Genomic DNA, 20,102 nt, shown 5'->3' on the forward strand with positions numbered 1-20,102 from the left:
CCCTTTTGATCTTCCTTCCCTCATGACTCACTCTTCTATAGCAAACACTCACTCAGAATGTAACATAAATCAATTTATATTTACCTGAAGACAAAGTACCTTATACAATAGATAACAAATAAACAAATTCCAAATAGATTGGCAAATTCCCAAGGGTATCAATACCAGCTGGCTGACCAACGTTGAGAGAGAGAGAGAGAGAGAAGAGAGAGAAAGAGTTGGAGAGGGGATAATTTCACTATATCCTACAGCATGGTAACACGGTACCTAGGGACATCCAGGCCAACAGCAAATTCTGTATAGGCTGGTCACTCCTGAACTTGGTCAATGAGCCAGATAAGGCTCCAACTGTTCATGATTCTATTCAGTGTGGAATAGCCACATCCGTCCTTGCCATCAGTTCACTACTGCTGTGTAGCTACCCTCCCCTTGTATGTTCTCTGGGGAAAGCAAAAGTTTCCACCTTCCCTTGTCACCAGAGGCTTCTGCTTCCTATGATCCTTCAGGCCCTCCTTCTGGATTGGAAAAAAAAACTAATCTCCCACCAGACCCCTTCCTGATAATAGTCTCTACAATGATCAGCAAAGTCATGGTTGGTGTACCTAATGACTTCCAGGTGAATGGATTTTTGAGGCCAAATTGATTTTTAAAACCAATCAAGTGTTAAGTGTCAAAGGCTAAATTCAATTCAATAGTTATAAAGTGCCAACCATGTTCTAGGCACTGTGCTAGGTTAGGGAATGCAGAGACAAAATAATTCAATAGTCCTTAAAGAACTTATATTCTACTGGGGAAGAATATGAGAATGCAACAAGGAAATAGATAACTCTATATGGGATAATTATAATAAAAAAAAAACTTACCCCACAACCATCTTCTTGCTAGTCACCTTACCACTCCCCTCCTCCCATCTACTTTCCAATTCTGGAACCATAATCATCAATATCACCATTGCTACTGGAAAGGGTATATCAATTTACTTTCCTATGGTTCCACTTTCTATTCCTATAATATGCCAAGCCACAATATCCTTCCCTGGCCTCCACTCCCTATATATATATATATATATATTCTTCCCCAAGTAGAAGGTAAGCACCTTGAGGCTTGAGGACAGGGGCTATCTCACTTTTGTATTTATATCCCTAGCACTTTACACAGTGCTTAATAAATGAGTTTTCATTCATCCATTCATTTATTCATTCACAGTTTGAAGGGAGAAACCAATACAGGGGCATCAGGAAAGTTGCAAACTTTGCCAGGAAAAGATTACTCAAACCACAATTCATTACCATTATCATTAAGGATCCACTATGTACTCAGTATGTGCTAAGTGTTAGAGAAACAATTACAGAAACTAAAAGAGCTCTTGCCTTCAAGGAATTTACATTCCACTGGGGGACCTTACATTTTCCTCATACCAAATGAATCCTGGATTTTTTGACATTTACAGGACACACATATTGGAGGTTCTTTCCATCTCTCTAATTCTAGGGAAGATCCACAGAAAATCAGTGTGTACCTCTCCTTTGCACTTAGTTATAATTTTGTGCTTAGCCCAGTGTCTGGGACATAATAGGTGCCTAATAAATTATTATTGAAGTGAATTGAATTGAACCTCCTACAAAGTTCCTTGAAAGCAGGGATTGTTTCTTATTTAATCTTTGAATCTTCCCTATCACAATGCTCTGCTTAATTAATGCTTCTTGAATCAAACTGAAATGAATTTGGAGAACCAAGAGGCTGGGGCAACTAGGTGGTACAGTGGATAGAGCTCCGGCCTTGGAGTCAGGAAGACCTGAGTTGAAATGCAGCCTCAGACACTTGACACTTTCTAGCTGTGTGACCCTGGGCAAGTCACTTAACCCTGATTGCCTCACCAAAAAGCAAAAAAAATGAAAATAAAAGTAATTAAGAGGCTGAAAGGAACCTCAGGGGGAAAAAAATTAAGTCATGAAATGAGAATCTCAGAGTTAGAAAGGTTGTAGTCCAACCTGTGCTTAAATAAGAACTCCCAAAAGTCAGGTTCCAAAAATCATCCACAGAAATACTACATGGGGGAAGGTGTGGTTTGGAAAAATTCATATAAAAATGATCTATGGGTCTTAATGGACTGCTGCAAGATCTGATGAGTCAACAGTGTGATATAATAAGCGTATAAATTTTTAAAGGCTATTGGGATAGGAGATCTTTGGAAGGATAAAAAGAGGTATATAGAGTGTCTCAAGAGGAGGCATGCTGTAGTAGATGAAATAATTGCTGGATTTGGAGTTAGAAAGCCCCACTTCAAATGCTACCCCAGATTTTTTTTACTAGCCACACGACCCTGGAAAAAAAAATCACTGAACCTCTCTGAGTTTCAGTTCCCTCACCTATAAACTGAGCATCCTCAGCTACCTCACAGGGTCCTTTTCCCAGAGGGTGTTTTCTCAGAGGGTTTTCAAAGAGGGTGTTAGATTTAACTAACCCATTCAACTGTGAGAATTGTTTGGCATCTCCCCCTAATTCAAGTCCTTGAATTGAATTGAATTTCCTATGAATCTTGTCCTGGAAAGACAATACCCTGGATATTAGACTTGTCCATCTAATCACTAAGAAGATACACTCCCAGAATTAGTTATAAAATTCTAGAACTGGATGAGACTCAGAGGATGTCTAGGACAATGTGCACTAGGGCTAGAAGCTCTACCACAAAAACCATCCCTGACAAGTGGCCATCCAGTCTTGGCTTAAAGTTCTCCAATGAGAGGCTGACTATTCCCTCCACAGGCAACCCAGTCCACTCACTGCTGGTCAGCTCTCATTGTCAGTAAAAGTTCTCTATCCTGAAGGCTAAATCTGCCATGAAGCTTCCTTGAAAAGCTCTCCTCTCCCATGAGGATGCTCCATTTAGAACTTCACACAACTTTATTTTGTCCCCACTAAAATGTATTTGCCAGGTAAGATTGTGCATTCTGCTTACCGGTATTTGCTGCCTCCAATGCTTACTAGAGATGTGACCCTGGGCAACATAGTTCTATTTGCCCCAGTTTCCTCATCTGTAAAATAGGGATAACAATAGCACCTCCCTCCCATGGTTGCTACGAGGATAAAATGAGATAATAATTGTAAAGCACTTAGCACAGTGCCTTGCACATAGTAGGTGCTATTTAGCTATTTTTATTACTACCATGACTACTATTACTATTATTATTATTATTATCATCATCATCATCTCCCTATTAGACTGTAAGCTCCATGAAGGTAAGTCCTGCTTCAAATGTTTATGTCCCCCAGAACATTATCTAAAATTATTCTTTGCCTAGAGTTTCAGAGTAAAATGGAAATAAAGATAATTCCCGTTTCTCCCTTTCTGCATAAATATATACCCACTCCCACCCTGTTCCTGCAAGGTTCTGAAAGACTCGGCAGAAATCAAGAGTTCAACTCTTATTCTCCTCAAGGCCAAGCTCCAATTAGGGGCATTTTCAGACCTTCTAAAGCACCCCCTATGTTACAGTTGTGCCTCAGAGGGGAATATAGACTACCAAAGAAATATGAATAAATCAGATGTTAAGTGTCCTCAGGAAGTGACAACGGAAAAGCCCTATGCCAAGTCAGAAGGGACCATGAACCTGGCCTTCTGGCTGCAGTGTCTTGGTTTCTTCAGATGTTAGGAGAGAAGGTGTGGCCCATTTTTTTTTTTTCTCTTCTGAGGATGGGCCACTGGCATCCTAGTCAAGTTCTATTGTTCCACCTACATCTGAGTACTCCTCAAATCTCTCCAGAGCTCTTTTACAGAGACCCCGGAGATAGCCTTGACAGTCTCTCTCCTTCCATGAGCTCAGGGGCTTGACCTGCATCTCCATGCACTTGCCTTCCATCTTCCAGGGTTGTGGCTGACCTTTTATCCAGAACCTGGAGAAAAAAAATAAAATTTTAAAATGGACAAAGTCATTCTGGTGACCTGAGTTGTAAAGAGTCCTTTGATCCCTCAATGTGGCCCAGAGGTGTTTTTTTTTTTCAAAGCAGGCACAACCTCTGGCAGGTTTGACAAAGCTTACACCAGGAGTGTGGAACCTATGGCTTTGAGGCCACAAGTCCACAGGTTCCCTGCTCCTGGTCTAGACCATATCTGCAGTGTGAGGATCCACCATGGTGGTATACTGGGAAGTTTGCTAGACTGGGAGTCAGATGAGTCACCAACTATCTGTGTTCAAGTTACTCAACCTTTCTCTGAACCACCATTTCTTTATTTATAAGATGAAGGTTTTGAACTAGGCAGCCCCTAAGTCCCTTTAAAGCTCTAAATCTAAGGTCACTGGGAAGCTGGCTACCTAGACAAGAAATGAAGAAAAATCTGAAAATGATCTCAGATTCCATGGAGGCCATTCCATGGTGTTTCTGGGTGTAACCCCTGAATGGTGGAAAGAGAGGCAGTCAATACTGAGAACCACCTAGCTTTTAGACCATCCACAAACATTAATTTAACTATCGAGATCCTAAATAGGGGGTTCTTGTCACAAGAGGTGGGTGGATGAATTACACTATGACAGTTTTACTATGAATACAGTCAGAAGGCCTAAGGAAATAGCAGCTAAATGGAATGGAGTCTGGAAGGCTAAACTCAATCCAAAGCAACAAACCTTCATTAAGCACCTACAGGGCCACTAGGTGGCGCTATAGTGCATTGAGTGCTGGGCCTGAAGTCAGGAAGACTCATCTTCATGAGTTCAAATCCAGCCTCAGCCACGTATAGCTGTGTAATCCTGGGTAAGTCACTCAACTCTGTTTGCCTCAGTTTCCTCACCTGAGCTAGAGAAGGAAACGGCAAATTAGTCTAGTATCTGTACTAAGAAGTCACAAAGAGTTTGAAATGACTGAAAATAACCAAACAGCATGCACAGGGCAGAATGAAAGAATGGTGTGGTACATACTGAGTTGACCTCAGAGTAAGAAAACCTTGTCCCATCTCTGACACACGCTGCATGCGAGGGAAACATGTATATAGTGCCTACTATGTGCCAGGTAGTACACAAGCACTTTACAATTATCATCTCCTTTGAGCTTCACAACTACCCGGGAGGTTGGTGCTATTTTTATCCCCATTTTACAGCTGAAGAAACTGAGGCTGCCAAAGGCTAAGGGACTTACCCAGGGTCACACCGCTAGTAAGTACCTAAAGTCAGATTTGAACTCAGGCCTTCCTAATTCCAGGTCTAGCACTCTATCCAGCTGTCTCTAGAATACTGAAAGTTAGAGGCGGGCCTTGAACCCAGATCCTCTTGCCTTCAAGGCTGACTCTAGCTGCTAAGCCACAGCTATCTATTTATAAAATAAATATGTAAAATAATATAGCTAATATTCACTTATCTGCAGACATGTTGCTTCCCTCAGTAGGATGTAGATTTCATGGGGGCAGGTGTTCTTTCACTTTGTCTTTGTTGCCTAGCGCCTGGCACATAGTAGGAGCTTAATAAATGCTTATTGAATTGAACTGAATTAAATTGATGCTTCAGGAAGCCTGGATGTCCCATCTCCTTTGTCCTCTTCAGCTCCAATCCTCTGCTCTTCCCTCTTGGTCCAACAGAGGGACTGATGGGGACACTACTATTCAGAGGGCAGGTCTCCGCCATCCCGATACAGCAAAGGTGGTTTGTAGACCAGATGGCTGATTGGGGGCTAGCGGGGCAGACAAGGCCTGGTGGTCAGAGACTTTTGGCCACAAGATGCCCAAGTATTAAAGAAATGAAAGAGGCTGGGCAAGGCAGCAATGGAGGACCCAGGAGGGAAGGCTGGCAACAGGGAAGCTTGTTACTACGGCAACGTACCCTGCCTGAGCCATGCATTTTCTGTTCCAGAATGAAGAGGCACTCCTCTACTGATGCAGATAATCAGATCTTGTAAATGCTTTCAACTGAGGCATAAAGGAAGCACGTCTGGTCACAGCGTGCACCATCACTGAATGGTTAGGGTAGGCGGTAGAGCTGGTGCATCGTGTCACCAATTCAATCATTTAAAGGTTATTGAGTTGGGAAACTTAAAAAAAAAACAAGGAACCAGCCCCAAATCAAAATTCCACTTAGAGACAAAGTGGAATGATTTAATCAAAGCACTGAATAAGAGAAAAATGAATGAAAAATTTCAGGAAAGGAAGCTGGGCAACGTCAAATATATTTGAAATAATGGAAGGGAAGAGGATGTAATGGAAGAGACCGGGCTTGTTTCAAGGCAAAACACTTAACTGGTGAGAGCAACAGCTGGGGAATTTGGCTTTCCACCTCCCCTCTGCCTTCCTTCCCCATCATGTTGTTCCCCATAGCTTACCCATGGTCTTTAATCTTTCATCTGCTCAGCCCAGCTAAGTGCCTATGTACAGTATATAGAGCCCTGGATCTGGAGGCGGGATGACCTGAGTTCAAATCCAGCCTCAGACTGGCTGACTTACTAGCTGTGAGACCCTGGGCAAATCATTTTAGCTCTGTCTACCTCAGTTTCCTCAACTGGAAAATGGGGACAGTAATGACCTTCCAGACTCATTGTGAGGATCAAATGGGATAATATTTGCCAAGTGCTTAGCATAGTGCCTGGCACACAAAAAGTACTTAATAAATGCTTACTCTCTTTCCTGCAGAATTTCAGAGCCAGAGGCATCCACAGTAGCCATCAATCTGACCTGTGCCTGCAAAAATTTCCTCTCTATACCACACCCAATAGCTTGTCATTCAGCTCTTGCTTAAAGACCTCCAATATAGAGGGAGCCACTGTCTCCCAAGGCAGCCCATTTTAATGATTAAGAAATGTTTTCTGACATCACCCTAAAATTTGCTTTCTCTTTGTTTTACCCTCTGAGGCTAGACAGAACAAATTGCATCCACACGAGTCTTTCAAATACTTGAAGTCAGCTATCCCTTTCTCATGCTCAGCCCCACACATGGCTTCTTCCTATGGACCCAAATATGATAGGAGAAGTCAATCAAGGAGAGATGGGAAACTCTCAAAAGTCAAGTTCTGAAGCCACCAAGTGAAATAATTCTCATGAAGAAGGGAAGATGAATGTGGTCTGAAGAAACAAATGTGGATGCTCAGGCAACTTCCTGAGCAACTTAGACTTTTTTAAGAAACAGAATATGGGTGGGTAAAAGAAAGTCAATACAAAGGTAGGGCATGATCTATTAAGGAGAGTGGCAGGAATGCTGAGGCTCAGAATAAAGGCAAGCCAGTAAGGAAAGTTCAGACAATCAAAGCGATTCTAGCTATGTTGGGGAGGAGAGAGGAACTATGTAGGGTAGATAAACCAGTGACAACTGAGGCAAGAAGACAGATCTGATGAATTTAGATTTTCCTTCTGTTTTTCTTAGCTAAGGAGAGTGATCTGAAAAGATGGAATGAAATTGGCTGGTTAGAGGTTGACCCCCAAGGTAAGGAAGTACCTACCTGCCCCTGATAGGTTCAGGTCCCCCCATTATCAGGCACTGGGGGGATAGAACTGTTATTTAGAATTTAGAATTAATAGAATTGCTCTTTACCCTCAAGGGGGTTACATTCTCCATTAAAAAAAAATAGGCAAATGTTGTTCTTACTTTTTAAAATGTTGTACTTACTTCATTTGGCAGCCTGGTAAAGACTAGATTGGGGGAAACTGCAGTCAGGAAGACCTATGAGGACCAGGTGAGAGGTGTGGAGAACCCCTGCAAGGGTGGCGGCTTCATGAATGGAGAGAAGAGAAGGCAACAGGCACATGGGATTTGTGGCAATGCCAGAAATTTGTAGGAGGCAAACAAATAGCCACAACCTTGAGGGACAGCTAGGGAAGAGGTAAGAGAGTGAACACATGATTCAGAGGGCTGCAGGGACAAAGAGTCTGAGAGCAGAATGCTGCCAAGGAAGTCTCATCTTTCTTCAAGTGTGGCCCAGGGAAAGCTTTCAAGATCTCTCTGAGCTTGTGTATACAAGGATGTGCCCAGAAGGATGGCAGCTATGGACTCACCTGCTATTGGTCTCTTTGTAGGGAGTCCCATCGACCCAGTGCCAGCTGCTGTCAGTACCCAGGCTGGTCAGGCCAATCCAGTAGGAAACGTCCTTGGCTCTCTTAATAAGGAACTTCTAGAACATAATAATCACAGAGGAGGTGAAGGCAGACATCGTGGAAGGGGTTGATGCTGGGGACAGGGCAGAGGCTATATGGAGTCACTTAAAGGGTGGTCAATGGTCTCCAACATGGGGTGCATACACCCACTGCTCAGGGTGCTTGGAGCCACAATTGGCCTCTTCTGTTCTCCTTGAGTGAATGAATGAGCAAATGAATGAATGAAAAGAATGAAATTCATTCTTTTCATTCATTCATGGTTCTTAAACACTCTGCTGCTCTAGTCCCACTGCCAGCATCCACTGAGGGCTGTACTTTATTCCTGAATAAAATACATAAAATTTGCTTAAAATATCATTTATTTCTCCTTTATTACATCCCTTGAAAACTTTTCTTTTGTCTATGCTTCATAATAGACATCATATATAAGCAATAATAATATAATGGGAAAGGGAAAAGCATTCATTAAGTGCCTACCATGTTCTAGGCACTGTACTAAGAGCTTGACAAATATTATTTCATTTGATTTTCACAACAACCTTAGGAGATAGGTGTTATTATGATTCCAATTTTATAGTTGAAACTAAGGCAGATGGCGTTAAGTGACTTGCCCAGGGTATCAAATACTGCATTTTAACTCAGGCTTCCTTACTCCAGGCCCAGCACTCTATCCACTATGCTACTTAATTACTTCAGCCTCCTAGCTGCATATTTTAATGGTACCTGCCATTTATATGTAAATAAATGTGTATTTATTGAGTGAACATGATCAATAACGTCTTACTGATAGGAGTGCATGAGCAAAAAAACCCTTTGGATACTGCCACTCAATGGAGCCAGAGCAAGTATGGGATATGGACCATATTAGATGCCCCTAGACTTCCCTTAGGATGAGAGGCTTCCTGGTGCTTTCTCTGGCCGCATCACATCTTTATCATGGGAGGAGCAGCTAGGTGGCAGAGTGGACAGAGCACCGGCCCTGGATTCAAGATGACCTGAGTTCAAATCTGGCCTCAGACACATAATACTTGCTACTTGTGTGACCCTGGGCGAGTCACTTAACCCCATTGCCTAATCAAAAAAAAAATCTTTATCATGGGGAAAGCCCTTTCAAAATAACATTGAGCCCTTCCCTTCAATAAACGTCAGAACCACAACATCTCAGGGTTTGGCGACCATCCAGTCTAACACATACCCTAGCAAGAATCCTCTCTGACTTCACTGATGAATGGTCATCCAATCTTGATGTCAAGGTCTCCAGTGAGGAAGACCACACCAGCAACAACACAACTAGCATGCATATAGTGTGTTAACATTTGGTCACTAAACAGGGACAGCCCTCTTCACTCTGGGGCAGCTCCAGTTGTTGGGAGGTTATCCTGGACATCAAGCCTAGATGGCCTCTCTGTACCTCCCACCCACTGGTTCTAGTTCTGCCTTCTGGGGCTGAGCAGAACATGGCTGATCCCTCTTCCAAAAGTAGCCATTCAAATATCTGAAGACAGCTATCATACCAGTCAATAGGTCAATGACCTTACTGTGTGCCAGGCATACGCTAGGCACTGGGGATGCAAATGGAAATAACTCTTTGAGGAGTTTACATCCCACTGGGGGAGGCAACAAGTATTCCTATAAGTACAAAGAAAATCAATCCAAGATAATTTTGAGGGAGGCATGAGCAGAGGGAGGAGAACAGGAATGACCTCAAGCACAAGGAGGCTCTTGAGCTGAGTTTTGAAAGAAATCAAGGGTTTTAAGAAGCAGAGATGAGAGAATGAATTCTAGGCATGGGAGTCAGCTTGGGCAATCCCCCATGAACTGCTGTCTCCTCCAGACTAAACATGTTCCTCCAACAAATCCTCATATGGCTCAAGGATCTTCACCATTTGAGTTGCCTTCCTCTAGAATTAGGCAAGCCCTGCCCTGAAAGGGAAGCATCTTTAAAAATGGTGATTCCATACACCATTCTCTAAAGCCTTGCTGTGAATCAGGGTTAGAAGGACTGACCTGTTCTTCCTCTGAGGCCACAGATGTCAGATGAGACCCTTGTGATATACAGAACTTTTCAGCCTCATACCAGGATGTACTCTTTTGGGAAAAATAGTAAAGGTTTCCATTGTAGAACTTCCAGCCCTTGGAGAGGAGTGTTAGGATGGTCCCTGTAGAGAAGAAAGAGAAGAAAAATCAAGGATCTAGGGGAAAATGGCCACCAGTGGTGGAGAAGGCTGCTAGCCTTGCCTTTCCTGCCCTACATGTCCTCAGGAAAATAAATGTTACACTATCCACTGGATGAGACTTCACTGCAGTAGGAGATAAGTTAGATCTCTGGGAGGGAAGTACTAGGGAAAAATAGCTTGGCATAATGTCTGGCACATGATAAGCATTTAATAAATGCTTGTTGAAAGGGGCAGGCTCAGCTAGAGCCACAAACTCTTGGGTTCAGTGGCCCTTGTAGAACAAACGATGTATTTCTCTAGAAAGGAGGTCAGGTTTTTAGCAGTAAGGGTGTCATGTCCTAGACTTTTTCCCTAATGATGAGGCAGGGTAGTGTGGTAGTAAGAGCAACAGATTTAACATTGGGAGGGACCTGGATTCAAATTAGAGTCCAACACCTCAACTACTCCCCATTACTTCCCTGCTGAGAAATGGGAATAATCCTCAGGTGATAGGATTGGTCTGGAGACGTGGGTATAGTCTGCAAAGGCTTTGATTGAATCAATTTGAATTTGAGTTAAGTCAGTGGTGGATGGCACAGTGGATAGTACACGGACTTGGACTCAGGAGGACTTATCTTCTTGAGTTCAAATCTGGCCTCAGACATTTACTAGCTGTGTGACCCTGGGCAAGTCACTTCACCCTGTTTGCCTCAGTTTCCCCCTCTATAAAATGAGCTGGAGAAGAAAATGGCAAACTACTCCACTGTCTTTACCAAGAACATCCCAAATGGGGTCATGGAGAGTCAGACATGACTGCCACATTGAACAAAAGACAAAAGCTTGGCCTTTAGGCAAGTTTCTCAGGAATGTAGGTGAAGGGTGGCTTTACAAAGGTAAAGAGTTTGGACTTACACAGAATGGGAGAATATTAACCCCATGCCAGCTTGGTTAAGTCTTAAAAAAGGAATTAAAGTCAATTTTACATATGCCAATCACCATGCCAGGCATGACGGATACAGAGTGGGCATGTCTCTTAACCTTTTTCAGTCTAAGTTGACTAATTTATAAAACAGGGATAATGATACAGAGTGTCTCAGTGGAAAGGTTCTGGATTTGAAATCAGAGTCAAGTCAAGCTAACAAGCACTCATTAAGTGCCTGTTACATGTCATTATGATACAAAGGGAGGTATGAACAGCTTCCACTCTCAAAGAGCTCGTGGTCTAATGGAGGAGACAACAAAAACTTAAGATATAAACAGTGAAAATGAAGGTGGTCTTAAAGGGAAGGTATTAGAAGCAAGGGAGACTGAGAAAGGCTTCCTACAGAAAATGCAATTCAAGCTGAGACTTGGTGGACGTCAGGAATCGTAGGTGAGGTGGACAATCATCCTAGGCATGGGAGACAGCCAGTGAAAATGCCTGGAGACTAGAGATGGAATATCTTGGGTGAGGAACTCCAAGGAGGACACTGTCACTGGATTGAAGAGTATTCAGGGAAAGGAGAAAGGTATAAGACTGGAAATATAGGAAAGGAGAGGTTTGTGAAAGACTTTAAAAGCCAAACAGAAAACTGTATATTTGATCCTAGCTGTAATAAGAAGTTTATTAAGCTGGAGTTTATTAAGTAAGGACATGACATGGTCAGACTTGAACTTTAGGAAGATCACTTTGACAACCAAAAGGAAGACAGACTGGTGTGGGGAGAGACTTGAGATAGGGAGACCCACCATTAGGCTGTTGCACTAAGTAGAGGCATGAGGTCATGAGGATCTGCACCAGGGTGGTGACTGTGCCAGAGGAAAGATGTGGGTATATACAAGAAATATTGTTGAAGATCAACATGACAGGACTTAGCAAATGACTGGATGTGTGGGGTTAGAATGAGTGAGAAGTCAAGGATGCCTCCTAGGCTGTGAGCCTGGGAGGTCAGTGGTGCCCTTGGCACGGGAGAAGGAGGAAGAGTTTGAGAGGAAAGATGATGAATTTGGTTTTGGACAAACAGAGTTTAACATGTCTGTGGTTCAAGAATGCAGTTCAAGTCATTCGATAGGCAGTTAAAAATGTGACCCTGGAGGTCAGGATAGAGGCTTGGACTGGATCAATAGATCTGATCATCTTTTAAATAGAAGTGACAATGGAATCCATGGAAGTTGATGAGATTATCTAGAGAGATACCAGCAATTACCAGAGGGAGATGAGAACAGAACCCAAGACAGAACCTTGGGGGAGACACCTGTAGTTAGTGGGCATGATCTGGATGAAGCTATAGCACAGGAGACTGAGAAGGCACAATCAGACAGGTAGGAGGAGAATTTCAAGAAAGCAGTAGCACAAAACCCTAGAGAGAAGAGAGGATCTGAGAGAAGAGGGTGATCAACAGTGTTGAAGGCAGAGAGAGCTCAGGAAGGAAGAAGATTTTTTTAAAAGGCCATTAGAGTTAGCAATTAAGTGATCATTGATCGCTTTGGAGTGAGCAGTTTCTGATGAATGATCTATAAAGTACCGAAGTTCAAATCTTGACTCTGCTACTTGCATGATCCTGGGGAAGTCGCTTCCACTCTATCAGCCTCAATTCACTCCTGAGTGATGATGATGGTGATGGTGGTGGTGGTAGTTTACATAGCACTACAAGGCTTACAAAGCATTTTGCATGTTCTCTCATCTGAACTTCACAATAATTCTGTAAGGAGACACTAATATTATTCCCATTTTATGAATGAGGCAAGTTAAATGATTTGCCCAGAATCACACAGCATGAAAGTATTTGAGGCAAGCTTTGAACTTAGGAGTCTTCCTGACAGCAAACCCAGTACTCTCTCCATGACTAGGTAGCCTCCATGGTCCTTTGCAGCTTTAAATCTATGATTCTAATATTAGTCATGCCCATTAAGATTTAGGAAAATAAGATGACTATTAAAAAGCCCTTTGTAAGCTTGTAACCATTACACAAATGTCAGGTACTGTTATGAGCTGAAATGCTGGAAATGTAGAAAAAAACTCCCCAATCCCACAGGACCCCATGAACATACTATACTCATCTCTCACTGCAATGTAGGATGCATTAACAGCCTCTAGAAGGTCTTTTAACATTTTCACATCTGTTTGGACTTCAACAGTTGCTGAGACCTTCTCCACGTGGGCTCCAGGTGTCTCAGTGATCTCTCCAAACTCCAGGGCCTCCTCAATGGGGCCTCCAGGTGGTTCAGGACCCTCTCAAACTCTCGGGCCTCCTCTGGTATCTCAGGGTTCACTCCAGAGGCCCTGGTCTGTACCTGATGGATGCTGACAGGGAGGCCAGTAATGGTCTCCAAATAACCTTTTAACCCTTCCATGACAGCACTAGATGCTGTGACATTTTCCAGGCCACTCCCAGTCTTCTTGGTCTCTAACGTCTGAACCCTAGGGTTTTCCAGACGACTTCTTAACATCTGCATCTCTGAAGTCAGGGTGGTAATATTATCCAGGTAAGCCTTCCGCTGGGCTTCCTCTTTTCCTGTGCATGTCTCTACCTGGAAATCTAAGAGATTGAAAAGTTAAGGCTGGCTAGTGTCAGATTTCAAGCAACACAGATGTAATTAGAGAGGCCATGGGAATCTCAGAGTATTTGTCTCGCTCAGAAGTCCTTTGGTTCCTTTGGTTGAAGGGGGCATGCCTCATCCTGCTGGATAGAAGAAAGCAAGCTTTAAGCCATGAGACCTTGGCTGGGTCCCTTGCCCTGCCTCTACTCTCCTCAGTCCCCAGTTCTGATTTTCTGTTTTCTGTCCTGTAGCCCTGGCTCATAAATACCTCCAGGATGAGATCTGTACTAATGAGGCATATTGATGCTGATGCTAAGTCTGCCAAGTCAACAGTCACTTTCCAGGCCAGGTCACCTAGAAGGGAATAAAAAATACTGATACCTTAAAAAGTGAGCATGGGAGTGATTGGGCCCCATCACTTCATCAGGTGAAAAAAGTTTGGCCCCAAAAGGGGAGAGATGGTTATTGAAACCAAATTTTCTACTAATGGCCCATATGACCTGGATGTGTTGGCTTCCTTTTTTCACCTCATTCTCTTCACAAAAGGAAATTGCCTCGCTCACCCTAATAGAAAGACACTGAGCATGGCATAGTAGATAGAGAGTCAGCCTTGGAGGCAGGAAGACTTGGGCTCAGGTTCCATGTCTGCCACACGCCAGCTGCGTGACCCTGGGCAGCTTACTTAACATCTCAGTTCACCAGATTACCTCAAAGACTGTAAGTTACAGACTGCAATAGTGGAAGAAGTTTCCACACTGGGAGTTCCCACCCTGATGAAAGCACAAGCCCAGCTCCTGCCCCATCTCACCAAAAACAACAATTCTCTCTGAAAGCAGTATAAAAGAAATGATGGTAGAGTAGAGAGGATAAAACCCACTGGAATGGGTTGCCTTGGCAACAAATCTTCAAAAATATGAAATATTCTGCTTAGAACCATAAATTCATAGTAGAGACTACATCAAAGGGCATCCCTATGGCTTCCAAGCCAACACTCTCCTGCCTGGCTGTCATTCCCCTATGTGATCGCTCCCTATTAGGATTTAAGCTTCTTGAGAACAGGTGCAGTCTTTGTTTATACATTTGTACCCCAAAGGGTGCTTTATACATAGTAAGGGCTTGATAAATGCTTTTTTTGTGGTTGTTGAGTCATTTCATCATGTGCAACTCTTCACAGCCCCATTTGGGGTTTTCACAGCAAAGATACTGAAGGGTTTTGTCATTTCCTCCTCTGGCTCCTTTTACTGATGAGGAAACTGAGGCAAACATGGTGAAGTGACTTGCCCAAGGTCACACAGGTACTAAGTGTCTGAGGCCAGATTTGAACTCATCAAGGTGAGTCTTCCTGACTCCAAGCCCAGTGCTCTATGCACTATGGCGCCACCTAGCTGCCCTATAAATGCCTTATCATTCTTTTATCGAACTCAAACTTCTCATTTTACAGATAAGAAACTGAGTCCCAGAGAGGACACATGACTTTGCCCAAAATCCTTGTTACAGGTAGTAACAAGGAAAGCCAAGAAAAGAACTCAAGTCTTCTGACTCCAAACCCAGCACTCTTTACAGTTGATTAATCAGCATTTACTAAATGCCAGTTAGGCACTATTCTAGACACATAAAAGAAGCAATATTGAGTCATAGGTAGAATACTACACTTGGAGACAGGAAGACCTGAATTCCAATCCAGCCTCACACACTTACTGCATCTTAGTGGTGTCACCCTGGTAAAGTCACTTAATCTCTGTCCACTGTAAATGGAGTATGATTATGGCACCCTCCAACTGTTTTGAGGACCAAATTAGATAATATATGCAAAGCACTTTGCTAACCTTAAAGTGACAGGCAGCCAGGTCCCAGTTAACATGTGAATGATGGAGTTGCTTGTTTGTACTAATTGGGACCTGCCTGTATTAATATTGACTAGCATTATTATGTTTTTCTCATCTGGAATGGGTTTCCATATAAGTCTTTACTGAAGACAGGAAGATGGGCCAAGATAATTACTCCAGATCCTTTGAAGCTTAGTGAGGCAATGATGGCCCCAGGACAGGGTAAGGGGTAAGCAATACAGCACAGATGTGAAGCCACAAACCACCCGGGAACTTACAAAGAATGATGATAGCAGTGAGGGAGGCCAGCAAGGCCAGAGTCAGGAGAACCAGGGTTACCCGGACCATCCTTGGAGTCTTGTGGGCTGGACGCGGCTCTATCCTGAGAAACTGTCCTGGGAGGGAGAGAATTCATTGTCAAGTCCAGTCACCAAGCATCTATGAAGCACCTATTACGGCCAGGCACTGTGCTAAATGCTGAAAAGATGAGCAAAAGTTAAAAAAAAAAACAGTCTTTGCCCTCAAGGAGCTCACATTCTAACGAGAGAGATGATATGCAAACCACGATGTACAAATGAGATATGTACAGGGCAGATGGGAGATTTTCTTACAGAGTCAGTGGTACTAAAAACGTCCTCATGCTGAGTTTGCCCTGTGTACGTGCAAGAGCTGAGCTGACCCCAAGTCCCATTCAAACAGCCCAGAAAGGATCAGCTTGTGTCTCTCTGTGCATAGACACCCACCACCTCAAGCAGACCCATCTTGGATAGGAGCTAAGACCAAAATATTTCCTGTGGGAAAATCAGGATTCCCAAAGAGTCATCCTCAAAGGCTGATCCCCTCCCCAAATCCTCCCAGAGACCCCAGCTTAGAGCCTAGAATGGCTCCCTGAGTCCACAAGTTCCTCTGAAGAGTTGGAAGATGTGGGGAGGAAAAGGAGACCCAGGGGAAAAGTAGGATTTGGGAGAAACTCACCAAGCGGCCAAGGTGATGGCTTCCCTAGGCTAACGTTCTCGTAATCATCTATGTTCATCTTGCTCCCTCTCTCCCAGGGTGCTGGGCTCTGAGGCAGGTGGCACATCTATAAACGCCTTCACCCTTTCTCCTCATTGGCGCCCAGACAGAACAGCAGGAAGTGAATCTTAGGCCAAGAAGGGCCAGCCACAAAGCATGGTCACTGGAGCATAGACATCTCTGGTGGGGTCCCTGGGGAGAGAGCTGTTAGGTTCAGGGAAGGCCTCATAGAACGATGGCCCTGGGACACCACTAATGATGTTTCAGCTTCTGAGATCAGAGGAAGTAATTTGTTCAAAATAGCCAATGACCTCAAGGAGCCCACACCCATCCAGAGGAAGAGTCGACTGCCTGAGGCTGTGAGGACTCAGGGAACCAGAAAAGCAAAGCACATCTCAGCCTACATTCAACAATGGCTAGAACTAGGGTAAGCAGTGGAGGCTTTGTCTTATGAAGCCAAATTGAAGAGAGCATTGGCGTCCCTCCCTGGCCTTCATCAACACAGAAGCAGCTGGGCTTGACCAGAACAAGGCATTAAGGAGGAAGCTACAAGATGGTTGCAGCAGTAGCCAAACCCCCAGGCGAGCCTTGGTTTTCTCATCTGTAAAATGAAGCTATTAGACTAAATGGCCTCTGTAGTCCCTTTACATGTCAGATCTACAGTCCTAGGATGTGCATTCTCGGAGGGGTTTTCCAGAAATAATATTCTTCCCCTCTGTCTGACTCAGAGAAATGATGTAATGATTGGGATTTCAGGCCAGTGTAAAAATGTTGTGGCATTATAATGAATGTCCACGATGAAGTCCTCTTCAGATGCCTCAGTCCAGCCCTGGATTTCTGTAGCTCTGCCAGGAGAACACAGGCTCTATGCCCCTCCCAAGATGGGAAAGGCTTCCACTAAATCTGGGTCCAGCAACAGGCTGTGTGTCCCCTCCCACCGTGGACCAGACACTCAGGCCGGGTTGAGACTTTGAAAAGCCAACTACCGATGTTTAGAGATTGTTCTCTACATGGGTCCACCCAAGACAACAGTCACAGATCCACAAAATATTCAAACATAAATAAAGCAAATGCTTTCCTAGCCATATCTACACCACAACAGTTATGCTGAATATTTCTTGTTCATATCAGAAAAACTATTCCCCAAACCTGTGGCTGAGGGAAAAGATCAATTCTATTATGGGCAGAGCTCAAGACTTTAAACACAAGCTGTGTAATCAGAGACAAATCACTTTGACTCTCAGAGCCTTGGTTTTACCATCAGTAAAATGGGCATCATAATGTTTGCACTTACCACGTCATACAGCTGTTATGGGAAACATACTGTGCAAACTTTAAATTATGGTCCATTCCTAAGCCCTGCCCCCTCCACTGCTACACCAAGATTCCGGGTTCACATAGATTGAATCCAAGATCAGAGGCTGATCCAAGAGCATCATTCTCTTTGGTCCATTGCTCCCAAATGGAGTTTACGCTGGTAAAAAATTTCACTTCGAGGTTACTACAGATGTGGATAAAAGAGGTCCCCAGATGCCACACAAGCACTAAGGTTAACAAGTATTTGGGACAGCCTTGATTTTACCCCACAGAAAATTCATAAAATGAAGAAAAAAAAAAACCTCGGAGTAGCCCATAAACAGATACAAAAACCACATAAAGTACTCCAAAGACTCTAATGAAGGGATTTCCTTCATTGGCCAACCTTATATCACTATTATATTATTACCACCTGAAGTAGTAACCCGAAGTCTGATGTCATGATTGACAGCCCTGCCCTTCATTCCTCCCTTCATCAGAATCTCCATATTCTCTTCTCTTGATCACCTTCTCATCCATCCATCATCCTTTCCTTTCTTCACATTCCTCTTTTCTTTTAGAGGAAGCATGCAGAGAAAGGAGCACGTGTCCAAAGACACACAAGACATAAGTTCGAGCCTTGGCTTTGACATTTCCTAGCGGGGTTCTGAACTGGGACAAGTAGATTCACTTTCAGCCTCAGGTCAGATTATATCAAAGGTTTTTAATCTGGAGTACATGTTTTTTTAATTGATAACTGTATTTCAATATAATGGTTTCCTCGGTAATCCTATGCCTAGCATTTTGTGCATTTGACGACATTCTTCTGAGAAGGGGTCCACAGGCTTCACTAGACTGCTGCCCAAGGGGTCTGAGATACAAGGAAGCATAAGAATCCCTGGCCTCGATGCTCTCAAAGTTCCCTGCAGCTCTGCCGACCTGGGATTCTGTGTAAGAACATGTTGCCGGCCTCTGGGAGCCTGGCTGTGGGGTGGAGCGGGCTGGTTGCCAGATACTGTGAGAGTCATTTGTTTTTCTTTTATCTTCCTTCTTGACCTTGGCTGCTCATTTGGTCCTATATGCAAATCTTTTCTAGTTTCCTTTGTTTGCCCTTTGTTACAGTGAGTTCCTGAGAAATACAGTTTGAAGTATCTGGTAGACATTTTAAGCAACTGACCTATGAATTACGGAAACACCTTCTCCTCCTACATCACCCCCACCCTCATCCCCACCCTGCTAAAATCTTAGTCAGGTCTCTCTCTTTATTCTGTGAGCAAAGATTGTACACACAAAGATGCAGACCTCTGCTGTTCCTCTGCCTGGAACACCCTCCCTTCTCTCCACAAAGTCCATCCTCCTCCAGGAAGCCTCCCCTGACCGCTCCAGCTCATACTAATTCCTCCTCGGAATCACAGAATGTTAGAGCTGAAAGGGATTTTTAAGACCATCCATCTAGTCCCAACCCTGGAGCCCTAACTTTACAGATGAAGAGACTGAAGCCCCAGAGGTGAAATAACAATACCAGTGCCTTCTTCCCATAAAATGAATCACCTTGTAAAGGGACCTGGTGCCTGAGGATGCCTCAGTGGTCCTCTTTCCAGAAAGTGTGCTCCCACTCAATGGGGGAAAATATTTTAAGGATCTGTGAAAACCAGGGCAGCTAGGTGGTGCAGCGAATAGTGCTGGGCCTGGAGTCCAGTTTTCCTGAGTCCAAATCCAGCCTCAGACACTTAGCATTGGTGTGACCCTGGGCAAGTCACTTAACCCTGCTTGCCTCAATTTCCTCATCTGTAAAATGAGCTGGAGAAGGAAATGACAAACCACTCCACTCTCTTCGTCAAGAAAACCCCAAAAGGAGTCACAAAGAGTCAGATGTGACTGAAATGACTGAACAACAATGAAAACCAGGGCAAAAGGTCTATGGATTCTCAACTAGGTATAATGTCTAATGTGAATCATCATTGTTGTTTGTTAATATGTGAGGATTTCCACTGGTGTTTTCCACAGCTTGCTGCCCCATTCCCTTGAGACTTCTACAGTTGAATTAGTAAGCAAGAGAGGAACATTGCCCCCACCTCCATTAAAAATTCCCCTACCCAATCTGGGCAGTTTCCTTCAGGCTGGGTGGTCTTGACAGGTTTCTCCACACCTTCAGAGGTTACCATCATGCAGTTCCCTCTTCATCCAGATTTTGCTCTGACTTCTCTCCCCACATGCCACCAACCC

At 43.7% G+C, this 20,102-nt stretch overlaps 1 protein-coding gene across 1 annotated transcript; it reads right to left on the minus strand.

Annotated features, from left to right (window-relative positions):
• Positions 1 to 60: 60 nt before the first annotated feature.
• On the minus strand, positions 61 to 16,839 carry LOC110218404 (C-type lectin domain family 4 member K-like). The gene is given in 7 exon segments (XM_078149243.1): positions 61 to 3,894; positions 7,967 to 8,082; positions 10,073 to 10,224; positions 13,252 to 13,428; positions 13,431 to 13,739; positions 15,845 to 15,961; positions 16,542 to 16,839. Coding segments are annotated over 7 exon segments (1,161 nt in total). The 5' UTR covers positions 16,648 to 16,839; the 3' UTR covers positions 61 to 3,710.
• Positions 16,840 to 20,102: the final 3,263 nt, after the last annotated feature.

The sequence above is a fragment of the Phascolarctos cinereus genome, unplaced genomic scaffold, assembly GCF_003287225.1.
Source record: "Phascolarctos cinereus isolate Bilbo 61053 unplaced genomic scaffold, phaCin_HiC Scaffold_2;HRSCAF=192, whole genome shotgun sequence".
In the NCBI taxonomy this organism is placed as follows: domain Eukaryota; kingdom Metazoa; phylum Chordata; class Mammalia; order Diprotodontia; family Phascolarctidae; genus Phascolarctos; species Phascolarctos cinereus.